This window comes from Canis lupus, chromosome 18 (genome assembly GCF_003254725.2).
Source record: "Canis lupus dingo isolate Sandy chromosome 18, ASM325472v2, whole genome shotgun sequence".
Lineage (NCBI taxonomy): Eukaryota > Metazoa > Chordata > Mammalia > Carnivora > Canidae > Canis > Canis lupus.
Genome location: NC_064260.1, coordinates 48050893 through 48062979, shown reverse-complemented (window position 1 = coordinate 48062979; position 12087 = coordinate 48050893). Strand labels below are relative to the sequence as shown.

The following is a 12087-nucleotide window of genomic DNA, read 5'->3' as shown; positions in this document are numbered from 1 at the left end:
TCAAGAGCCAGTTGGCCTGCAGTATCAAAGGTGTTTTTGTGTCTTATCCCTGAGTCAAAGACAGCAAATGTAAGGAGCAGCTTGGGAAGAAGTGGAAGGAGGGCTGACCCAGCTCCGACAGGGACAGTGGCCAGGGCTCTTCCTCAAGACCAGAGGGAGCTCCTTGGCAGGTGCTTGGGCCAATGGTGAGAAGCCAGGTTATCCCCAGGGGCCACAGTGTGGCCAGTTGGGGAAGGGGGCCCATGGGAAGGACCAGAGCAGCAGTCAGGAGACCTTGTCAGCCCCTCCCCAGCCCCAGGCTCCCCAGTTTTGTCCCACCTATCCCCACATTCCCCATGGGAAACCCTAAAAGGAACCCAGCCCCCAAGCCCCAGGTGATTGTCTTTCCAAAGGTTTCCCCGACAGAGAAGGACACTTTGGTCGTGGCAAAGGTGCTTTGTTTCCGCTCTCCTGCGGGCCTTTCCCGGGGTTGAGGAGAAGGTGGCAGGCATGGCTGGGCCAGCTTCGTGTGAAGCACGTGGGGTACAGTTGCAGCCCCCACCCCACGACGAATGGGGCATCGGCCTCAGGGGTCCTGCCTGTCCGGCTGTAGCCTCAGGGTGGGGAGGAAACTGGCCCCCTGAGTCCCCGCACACACACGTCCTCCTGGGGACAGAACATAAGTCGCAGGTGCACAGGTGCAAGGCACCGCTGTGGGCCACTTCCTCGCAGTGGTGAGAGGCCAAGGGAGGCCAAGGGAGGCCGGGAACGGGGCACAGGCTGGGATCCCGAGCTTTCAGCTGAAAGACATCAGTCGCAAGCGTTCCGCGCCAGGCGCCAGGCGCCAGGCCAGCTCGTGCTGCAGGAGCCCTGAGAGCTCCATTGGCTTCTGGCCATCGCAAGCTTCATCTCAGAAGTACGAGCACCCTCTTCGTCACCTGCAGAAACACACACGGGACGTACGTGGGGGGCTGCACTTCCTTCTTGGGCCATCGTCATCCCCGTGCGGATGCGGGTTGTGCCCGAGCCTCAGAAAGGTGGGTCCGTGACCCCCCAGCTGTCAGGAGGAGGCTGGCCAGTCTTGTCCCTCTCCCCCCAGGCTCAGAATGGCTCTGAGCGCCCGCAGCCTGCGCACACTTGGATGATAGAGAGTATCCAGGACTATGTCCCCACCCCAGCTCCCAGAAGCTCCTGCCCCGACCCGGCCCAGCCCTGCCTCCCGACTAGGCTGGGGCTCTGGGCTCATCGGTCCCACTTGTTGGAGCGAACAGCCTGGACCTAAATGCATAAAATCCCACAGTCTCCCTGTAGTTCTCACCCTGGGGCCCCCACAAGACAGGATGGTTACCCCAGGATGAGGGCGCAGCGAGGGAGGTGCCTGGACACAGCACCCTTGCTGGAGGACCCTCCCTCGGGTGCCCACCCCACGCTTGCCTGGCCCTGAGCAGGTCTGCAGGTTTTGCACAGTGCACGCCTCCCCTGCCTCCCTTAGGCTTGCCTTAGCTTTAAAAAGACAGCAGGTCTTTTACAGATTTTTACATTTGGAGATTCATCTGTGGGATTTGGGGAACACGGGAGTTCTGCTGGAAAGATTTGACACTTGTTTTGTGCAGTGAGGACTGGGGAGCCAAGAGAGGGACTTTCCAGCCAGCACCACGGGTGTGTGACCGGCATCAGCAGGCTCGTGTTGGCAAAGACAGGCGCTTGGGAGCACGGACTGTGCTAGACTCTGCCTTGCAAGGTACAGGCACAGAGCAATGAGGTGGCGCCTGCGTCCCAGGACGTCTGCTCAGAGTGGGAGCCAGGCATGTGCAGAAATAAGCATAGCCTCATGATAAATCCCATCACGTCTCTTGGTGGACAAAGGCAGTCTTCCAAACAAGACCATCAATAAAATCCTAGGTCACCAGCTCAGCACAGGGAGAGATTTCCAGCGGTGAGCACTGTGTGAGCCAGCCAGGGAGGTAGTGAGCACCCTGCTCCAGGAGGCATTCAAGCTGTGTTGGAAGACCCTTTGCTGTGGTTATTGCAGAGCTTGGGGAGGTGGTAGCTATGTGTGGTTCCGCTGCCCACCCTCGTCTCTCTGGACCCTGGGTCCGCCAGGAAACACCTCCGAGCCACCCCCACACCACCCTCTGCTCCTCATTTTCAGCCTCCCTGGCCTTCCTCAAGACCTCAGCACTGGTGTGCGCTCTCCTCCCCACTGCCTCTCTGGTCTGGGCCTGGGAAGCTCCAGGCGGAAGCTGGAACACCTGCTGGCCAGGCGCACAGGCCTGGGTCCCTGCCCTGAGCTGGGAAGGTTCACTGGGCAGCGCATTCGAGCCCCCGGGGGAGCTCAGCTTGCACAGACTGTCAGCTTGACGCTTGGGTCCGATCGATACCCAGCAGGGTGGGCTCTCTCCCAGGAAGATGCAGTGAAGTGGTTAATGGTGCCGCAGATCCCAGGCCAGACTCAGGTTCAGATCTCTTAGCTCTGTCACCTTGCAGCTGTGTGACCTCAGGCAAGTTGCTTCTGCTCTCTGAATCCCCAGGCGTAAAATGGGGGTAATAATATAAGCCACTCTGAGGGGTGTTGGGAGCCTCAAATTTGTCATTCCTTGTGACATCCTCGGGGCTGTGCCTGGTGCCAGGTGTCATATTGTGTTCACTGGTACGTGGGTTCGGTGAACACTTGCTTATTGAATATGAGAGAAGAGCCTGGACCCTGGGAGGCTGGAGCCCAATATAACCCTGTGCTTGGGGATGTCTGTCCGTGATGTGGCTTCACCCCATCCAAAGGAGAAGACCCACTTCCATTAGGCTCTCTGCCAGGCACCGTGCTGAGCATCGTGCGTGGGGTGACTCACTGATGCCCTGGTTGCCATAGGAGGTGGGTAGCTTTATTGCCCCATTTGACAGATGAGCAAATGGAGGCAGCTTTCCCAGGCTTACACCAGAGATGAGAGGCAGAGGCAAGAGTGGAGTCCAGCACTCTGGTTCCCCGGCCCCGGGCATGGGCACCTGTCCCTCCTCCCTCTGCCTGTGGGGTTAACCTGCTCTCGCCGACATGCCCGCTCGACACAGGCCTTCCTCCTCCTGACGAGATTATCTCAGATTTATCCTCACCTGGACAGCTCCCCCATCTGTCCCCAGACGCGCCTCCGTCCCCCTGAGAACCTGCATTGAGGGCTGACTGTGTGCCAGACCCTGGGCAGGAGCCCTGCATACAGTGACCTCAGTGGTGACCCAGGAGCCCTGGAGGGAGGGTCAGTTGTTATCCTCGGATGAGGACCCCGCAGCCCAGAGAGGGAGCGCGGCTGCCCGAGACCACACAGCTAACAGCTCTAACGGACATAACACGCCCCGCCAGGCCCGTCGGCTCTCCAGCTCTAAACCAGTGCCCGGTCACCTGTCTCCATGCAGACCTGCTCCAGGCTCCGTCCTGTGCCCTCCTGGGGGAGCAGAGGGTCTCCCAGAGGCGGCCGTGAGGGGTGGGCAGGCAGGGAGGCTCACCCGGCCAGGACCGAGCGATCTCGTCCGATTCTGGGCACCTGCTCAGGGCAGCCAGCGTGCGGGGTTCACACTTCTTTATCGAGCACCTGCTGTGTGCAGAGCAGGGCCACGTAATGGCCTCAACGGTGTTGGCCGGCCCTTACCAGCTCCCCATCCTTGAGAGCAAAACGTGATTCCCTCCCCGCAGGTTGTAGGGAAGGGGGCGAATCTGTGCTTCTGCTGGTTGCCTCTCCCCGTACACACACACACACACACACACACACACACACACACACGCCTCTTCAGCTTCACCTCCACCTCCACCTCCACCACGGGACACAGCAACGTGCCCGTCTGTCAAGTGCATGTTCGGTCTGCATGCTCTCTTTGGGGGGAAAAGATAACAAAAAAGCCACACCACTCCTGGGAAGCGCTCACTTTAGGAAGAAAGGAGCTTATTATAAATCAAGACAGAAGTAACAGGAAAGAGCCTGCGGGCTTGGGAGGTGGTGGTGCCATCAGCCCCAGCCAGAGGTGGAGGGAGAGGGAGCGGGAGACGCCCCCCTCAGTTCCCCGCCCCCCCCCCCCCCCCCCCCCGCCTGCACAATCACTGTCTAGCGTAATTAGCAGAGACCTCGAGGTTAGTTCCCTTTTAAATCCCTTATTCAATTATTTGTTTGTTGCCCTCCAGGGGCTCGTCTTCCCATTGGTGTGTCTGCTTCCCTGTGTCCTTTCTTCTCCTGTCCTCCAGCTGCTAACATTTCTGCTGGCTCGATGACAGATCCCGGACCTGCCGCTGCCCGCAGCAGGAGCCGGCCGTGTCGCCGTCCCCTGCACAGTGGGGCCCGCTGGCCCAGGCGCTGAAGCACTGGTCCTAGAGACGCCAGCTTGCTGCCGCCTGGGATTTATGACATTTCAAAGCCTCCAAGAAGGTGTCACACAAAGCAACTTTGAGCCCCATTTAGCTATTTGCTAGGATCAATTTTCTGAAATTATGGCATAATAATGGGGTTTTAACTGCTTGTCAGTTCCACGCAGAACAAAGGAGGTTGTTTGGTTTGAGTCCGGCTGCAAGAAGCTGCAGGAGGGTGGCCCCCATCTTAATGAAATGGTGGAGGTGTGGTTGAAACCCCTCCAGGGCTGTGCCCAGCCAAGCACCCCGAGCCAGATGGGGGTGTAGACACAGCTCCTTTGTGATTCTTGCTGGAATTAAATGGCCAGAGGAGACTCGGGAGTTAATTAAGTCTCTTTGGGGGGCGGGTAAATAAATGGGGTGCCTGGTGACTCAGGGAGCCCCGTCTCTACTGCTTGCTCAGAGAGCTCCTGCTGGTCCTGCAGCTCCCAGGGGAGGCATCTCTGGTCCCCACCCGGAGGAGGAGAGGTGTGCGGCTAGCAGACACTTGGGGCATTGGGAGCCAGAGGTTCACAAAGCCGGTCTCTGCCCTTGGGGGTGACATTGTAAGGAGGACGCCCCCTGGCCTGTGGAGCTAGCATCTGAGCCCTGCCTGCCCCCAGGGGTAGTAGAGATGAGACAAGAGGTGGATGGAGGAAAGTAGGCCAGACGACCGGGAGGTCAGGGCTTCAGACCCTTGCGTGCTTACCACTGGCCTGCCCGGGAATCTGAATTTTGGCAAGCTCCCCGTCTACTGCCTCTTGTCCCCGGCCCTTGGCAACCATCAGTCTGCTTTCCTTCTCAGTGGGTTTACTAATAACCATCCTGGGTGTTTCACGTCAACGGAACCATACCAAGCGTGGCCTTTTATCCCGTGGTCACCCTCTTAGCCAGACACAGTGGGGCTCCTTCCTCATGGGCCAGGTCGGAAGATGTGTAGATGGGGGCGGGGGGGGTGGCTGGGGCTGCAGGGGCAGGGCGGGCAGTGACGCACCAGGCTCCCAGCTGGTTGTGGTCCAGGGCAGACCAGGCCCTGCGCTCACCTGCTGCCTCTGGGCTGCCCTGCAAGAATGTTTGTCTAACATTGTATCATTATGGCAGATGTTTAAAGCAAGAAGAATTATAGCGCAGCCACCTGCTGCCACCCTGCCCGGGACTCCCCCTTGGGTTGTCTGTGTCTTTGTGCTCTGCTGCCCTCGGGGCTCTGGATTTCGGGGACCTTGTCTTGTCTCTTGGGCCCCCTGTGTGGTCACTGAGGCCACTTATTTTGGACACTGACCAGGCTCGGCACACAGCTTGCCCTCAGACAGGTGTGAAGCCACCCCCACACCCTGGCCCCAGCCCCAGCCCTGGCCAATCTTGGCATCAGAAGTTCCCAGTCCAGGTTTCTGCCACCTGTTAACCGATCACAAGATTGCTCAGAGCCTCACTTTATGCATCTGTAAAAAGGAGTGTGTTACCCCTGCATGGAGGGCCTGAGGGCGGGGTGGAAAGAGGTGGGGCGTGCGGAAGCAGTACGCTGGCAAGACCTCCCCGGGGAGCAGGGAACCCGGCAGGACCCTCCACTGTCCACGAGGTTGGGATGGGGGCGGGGGCGCAGGAGCACAGTTGGGGAGAACAGACACTCGGGCTTCTTCCTGCCGTTACCCAGCCCCCTTCTAACAATGCCTTTTGAGCTGAGAGGCCGGGCCTGCCCCCTGGGCTCCGTGTGAGCCTTCACGTCACCCCTCCTGCCAGTCAAGCCTGAGCTCCGCACCTGTACCCCTTTGCTTCAGGGCAGGTGTGCAAACTCTGCCACGGGGTCCAGCACCGGGGAGTGGCGGGGTCTGTGGCCAAGAGGAGAAGGTACACCTGAACTTTGACAAACGGATGGTCTCACCTTGGCTCTAGCCTTTTGGTGCCAATGCTTCCAATTTTTAAAGAAGCTGAAAAGTAATTATTCTATAGAACGTGTCTTTATTTCTTCAACATAACCAAGCCCACCAAGGCTTAACTAGGTACCACTGCCACCCCTGGCTACCAGGCTCCAGCCTTGGTCCTGGGCACAGGGACCTCTGGAAGAGGGTCCTCGTATCTGTCTTAAGATCTCACAGCACAGGTCCTAAGCTAGAGTGCCTGGGGTCAAGTACCAGCTGCCTCGCTGTGCGACCTTGGACAAAGTAGTTAAGCTCTCTGAGCCCTCATCTCCTGGTCCATAAAATGGCAATGCAGTTTGCTCTAATAATCAGGCTACTTATTATGACTGTGGTTATTATTCCCTTAAAGAATATCAGGTGTCCAGAGGACCAGTCAGGTAGGGTGGTTAAGTATAGACTCTGGGGTCAAATGGAATTAGATTCAAATCCCAGTCCTGCTGTGAACCTGCAGTTGACCTCAGGCCTGGCGTTCAACCCTCTGCATCTCTGGGGTCGCTTGTAAATCCATGAATGGAAATAGCATCGTGGCAAGGGTCGGGTTACCGGCAACCGTGAATCCCCTACATACACAGAGAGTCCTCCTTACAAGGTAGTTGTGTTATGACACTGTGGCCAGGGGAGGGGAGGACAGGTGGCCGGGGAGGTGGTGGTGGAGATGGGCCAACCGGCAATGGGGAGGATACAGGAAGCCTGGATGGAGCCCTCGGTGTGAGCACCAGCGCTCCTGCATTGTCACACTCCCGCTCAGCACCAGGACAGAGAGAAGAGGCAAGGTGCCTTTCAGAACAGGTGTCATGGGTGTGAGGCAGGCTGGACCCCCTCCACTGCAGAGGCTGGAGGACGTGTGGGAAGAGGCAGAGGAAAGCCCCTTGTGTCCTCCTCGTTGGCCAGATGCCTGCAGGGAGCATCCATCCTGCAGGAGGCATCTGGCCCCCACTCCCCCTGCCGTGCTCCCCACGATGCTGCTGCTCAGTGTCTGCATCCCATGGAGCTGCCTGCTCAGCCCAGTGCTTTCCCGATTCCCTGTGGGTCCTGCCCATGGGAGGTCAGAGGGCAGCTGAAGGGAGGGCCCGGGCACCTCTCCCTACTTCCCCTGCCTCCCCAGTGTCGCTGGCTGGAGGAGGCAGCTCTGACACCCACGGGAAGGCCCTCCCTCTGTGACCAGACTCTGGCTGCTTCTGGCTCCACAGCAGCAGCGCCTCCCCCTGTCCCCAATCCCTGCCCGCTCTCCATCCACTCTCTCTATCCCCTGCTTGTCTTCTCTCCTCCGCTGCCTGCCTGGCCAGTGCCCAGGATTAAGTCATCCCCATTCGAAAGACCTAGAGAGGTTGCTGTTTCCTGGCCAGCCCGGCTGGTCGGGCGACTCAGACTTCAGGGGTGCCAGCTACACACAAAATCGGGTGATCTCGGGACCCTGTGGCCACCTCTCCTTCACGTGGAGGAGCAATTTGGACAGGCAAAAGCTCTCTAGCCTGGAGATGAGCCAGACTCAAACCCACTTCTTGCCAGTTCTAAAGCTGCACCCTCTCCTGGCCACGGACCTCGCTGCCAGGCAGGCGCCAGACCTCACTTATTTCCATCTTGATGCCACCGCTTGTCAGACAAGCGTTGGATTTCTCCTCAGGGAAACTGGGGGAAAGGCTAGTCTACACACCCAGGGGCCTGAGCTCTCGCTAATGATACAACCGCACTTGTCCTTGCTCCCTTCCTCCTCCTCCGCCGATTGTCCCACGAGGAGGGGGAGCTTTAATAACCAGCAATTCAGCCAGTTGCATCTCTATGGCTGTGTGCTCACGAGAGCCATTCGTTCATCCATTGAGCCCTCCTGAGCACCTGTCTGTGCCGGGAATCCAGATGGACGAGGCGGCGTCCCCGCCCCACACACCAGAAAGGCCCCTGAACCGGGATGAGAGTCAGAGTAGAAGACGGTGTGGTCACTGTGAGCGAGAGAGTTCCCAAGAGGAGTTGGGGTCTTTTCCCAACACGGAGGGGGATGACCAGGGGCTTCCTGGAGGAGGCAGCATTTGAACTATGCTGAGTCTACTAGGACAAATACAAAGTAGGACATAGCAGCTAAGAGGGCAGCTAAGCAGCCAGAGTGTGGAGGTTTGAATCTTGAGTGAGTGGCCTTGGCCCACACCTCACCCTGGTGACCTCAGGACCCCCACCTGTGACCTGGGGTCCTCAAGAATGCTGGAGCAGGATGTTAGGAGCATAGGCTCTGGGGCCAGCCGGCCTGGCCCTTCCCTGGCTGGCTGAGGAACCTTGGCCGGGACTCAATGTCCTTTTGCCTCAGTTTCTTCATCTGTAAAACGGGGAAGTGAGTGCCCCTGTCCCGTGGGGAACAGAGGACACCAGCTCACCTGTCCTTGGTCCAGCCTGTCGGTACCTCGCTGACCACACTATGTGGGTGACCAGAGTGCCCTCTGTCCTGGATGACCTTGTTCTTCCTCCCACCCACAGCCGCCACCTTCATGGAGCACTGGAAGCGGAAACAGATGCGGCTCAGGTACCACTGGGACCTCACGGGCTTCGAGGAGGAGGAGGTGAGCAGTCTGGCCCCCGTGCCCCCTGCGCCCCTCCCTGCCCCCGCCGCATCTCCCCGGCACCAAGTCAGCCGCCAATGTGACCTTTTGGGGTCTGCTGGAGTCTCAGATCTCAGAGCTCCCGTGGACGTGCACCCAGGCTCCCATGCCGACCCAGCACAACTGGGTCCACCGCTCCTCCCCATGAACCCAAGGCCCAAGGGGGCTGTCAGCCTTTGCCCGGGTGCCACACTCGCGCCCCTTGGAGCCCCCTCTCCACCTGCAGTCGGGCCTGGCTGGGGAGTGGGAATGAGGACTTCCCAGAGGAGGGACCAGCAAAAAACGCCCCCCTCCCACAGCCACAGCACAGAGCAGAGCCTTCAGGGCTGGCCCCCCAGTGACCAGTACTTTTATAAAGTACATGCTTATTTTTTATTAATTTTTAAAAGCAAACTCTACCCCCAACATGGGACTCAAACCCACAACCCCAAGATCGAGAGTCGCACACTGTGCTGATGGAGCCAGCCAGGCGCCCCTCCGTGCTTTTAGTTTATTTTTCAAGAAAGCTCTGGTGCACTTATGTAGTGACCTGTAAATCTCTTCCACTGACTTTTTTCACATTCCTCACGTGTGCCCCTGCACAACACGCTCCTTCCCAGGACGGAAGGGCCGGGTACTTGTCAGCCAGGGAAGCCCCGTAGACGGTAGAGTCTGCAGGAGAGGCACAGCGGCTGCAGAGTCCCATTCCAAGCTCCTACTACCCTTGCCATGTGACCCGGGGCGAGCCTCTGTGCCTCAGCGTCCTTGCCTCTCCTGGGCCTCACTCGATGGACTTTGCAGGGGTCGTAAAGTGTCTGTAGGTCTGGAGCAGGGCACAGAGCAGTAAATGCTCCAGAATGGGTCACCTGACTTGCCGTCTCCAGGCACAACCTCTTCCACGGCAGGTCCCATTATCCCACGTCACAAGTGGCTGCATCTGTCCCAGTCCCCAGCAGGCAGCTCTTTAGCACACAGCCACGCCCGGACCCTGGTGCTCTGCCCCCACAGCCCACTCAGCCATCCACCTGGCGAGGCACCTTCCCTGCAACTGTTTCTATTAGAAAGACTCGAGTAGGACAAAAAACTGTCACATCTTCTTATTATTTTAGATTTAGGATGTTCTTTCCAGGATGTGCCTGTGGTTGGGAGAAGGAAAGGGCGGTCCCCATTGTTCAACCCCTTGGGGATCCATCTGTGATCCCCTCACCCTGATGGCTTGGGCACTTGGTTCTGGGATGGCGATCAGAACCATTGGACAGGGGTCCCAGCGGGCCCCATTGAGTCCCCCAAGTGAGTGTCCCATCCCCTGTGGCTGCTCAGGGCCTCCTCGGGGAGGTGGTGATGGAAGGGAAGCCTGTGTCGAGTTGACTGGCCTGCGGGCCCTTTCCCGGAGTCTCACACATACAGCCCTTGGGGGCTTCCGCAACCCCATGAGCCGCAGATGTGACCGGGCAGCAGTGGCTTGCTGGCCCCGGTTCCCCGCACCCCTCTTGTCCCGTGTGTCCATCCACCTTCTTTCTGGTTCTCAAGAAAATGATCTCTAGAGGATGCGGCCTATTTCTTAAAAAACAAAACAAAACAAAACACAAAGTAATGAAATCTTTTTGTTTTTGTTTTTACGTCCTGGTTCCCCGAAGGAGGCTGTCAAGGTTTGGATTTTTTGTCACTCCTCTGTCTTCCCCGTAGCCTGTCTCCTTGGGAGTGGGACCTCCCTGCACACTGATCCGTCTGTCTGTGCCGCGCGGCTCTCCGCAGCTCTTCCACCGCGGGCAGGGGTCTCTGCTTCCTCCCCCACTCTGCGGCTCTCATACCCCTCATTCTTCTGTTCCAGCGCCCTTTGCTGACCTGCTCTGGGCTCCCCCGAGGCCTGGCGCCTCCGGTCTGCCCGCGCTCGCTGACACTTCCTGCAGTCTCTTCGACCCCCACAGCTCCTGATAGAACATTCTCGGGGGCCAGTTCATGGCTGGGTGTTCACGATGAGCAAGTGGGCGGCAGGGGGGGCGGCAGCACAGACCACCTGCCTCCAGGACACGGACGCCGGTGGGCTGGGGTTCCCAACCAGGGGGAGAATCCTGGTCGGGCCATGGGTGGGGCAGTCTAAATTGGATATGGTGCAAGCAGCCAGCTACGAACTGCCCCCAGAGGGTGCCCGAGACCAATGTAAGGACTGAATTTGTCATGTGTGCTCATGTTGAAGGTCTCAAACTCAGTTAACAGGCTTCTCGTTGATTTGGTTTCTTCCACAGGACCATCCCAGAGCCGAATATGAAGCCAGAGTCTTGGAAAAGTCACTTAGGAAAGAATCCAAAAGCAAAGAGGTACGGTGGCCACCGCTGTTTGGCTTTCCTGGCCATAACACAGTGTACGCCCACAGCAGCATAGACCAGGGCTCAGCAAACACTGCGTGCACATCAACAGACCCGGGGCCGGCCCCCAGACATGGGCCAGATCATAAATATCTGACCCCACAAGGCCTCTGTCACAACTACTCAATGCTTTCCGTAGCTCGAGAGCAGCCACAGACAGCAGGTAAACAAGTAGGCCTGCTCGTGTTCCGATAAAACTTTATCCATAAAAACGAGTAAGGGGCCCGATCTGGTCCACAGGCCGATGTTTGTCAGCCTCTGCTCTGGGTCTCTCTTCTTGACCTGTCCTGAGGGTATCTCAAACCTCAGCCAACATTTCAACGTGAAGAACCAGGCAGCTTTGCAGCTTTTTCACAGGACACTTGACATTTTATTATGTCTGCTTCTTGTGCTCGATGTTGAATTATGAAACAGGACGGTTTGCCCCAGCAGGTCCCTGAGCAGACAGCCAATTCCTTGTTTCCCTCAGAGACGTGGGAATGAGAGGGAAGTGTTTCATGATGTTCTGAAGATCACCATCTTTTTACAAGTGACTTTTTTCCCCCTAAACATCCATTCAAATTGGCTGTCATGTTCAAAGCCTAAATTCTAGCAAACCTCTAGAGCAGTGTGGCTGGTTTTTAACGAAGGTGTTTTGTATGCCCAGGGACAAGTGGGGAGCACCCTGGCCCCTGGCACCCCCCGCCTGTGGCTGGGGAAGTGTGTGTCCGTCCTTGATGGGTGGGAAACAGACGCTCCCCAAGCGCCCCCCTGCCCCCTGCGTTCACATCCACACCACAAGCCCCTGGGTTCATCTTCCCTTATTACTGTGGTGCATGGACAAGGTTTGCTGGTTCCAAGTGTCCAGCGGTTGCAATTGCCAAAATCTCATCTGGGGGGTAAAGTGGGTGCACCAAAAA

The 12087-nt window shown here is 58.0% G+C and overlaps 1 protein-coding gene across 8 annotated transcripts in view; it reads left to right on the top strand.

The window, feature by feature from the left end:
* The window catches only part of ANO1 (anoctamin 1), an 81436-nt gene that overhangs the window by 42995 nt on the left and 26354 nt on the right, over positions 1-12087 (top strand). For 4 of the 8 annotated variants that reach the window (XM_025451771.3, XM_025451768.3, XM_025451769.3 and 1 more), the window contains 3 exons: positions 8722-8804; positions 10460-10471; positions 11069-11140. In XM_025451771.3, the coding sequence (XP_025307556.1) occupies positions 8722-8804; positions 10460-10471; positions 11069-11140 (167 nt within the window). The remainder of the gene's footprint in view (positions 1-8721; positions 8805-10459; positions 10472-11068; positions 11141-12087) is intronic. The other 4 variants (XM_025451772.3, XM_035701958.2, XM_025451770.3 and 1 more) reach the window with 1 other exon arrangement.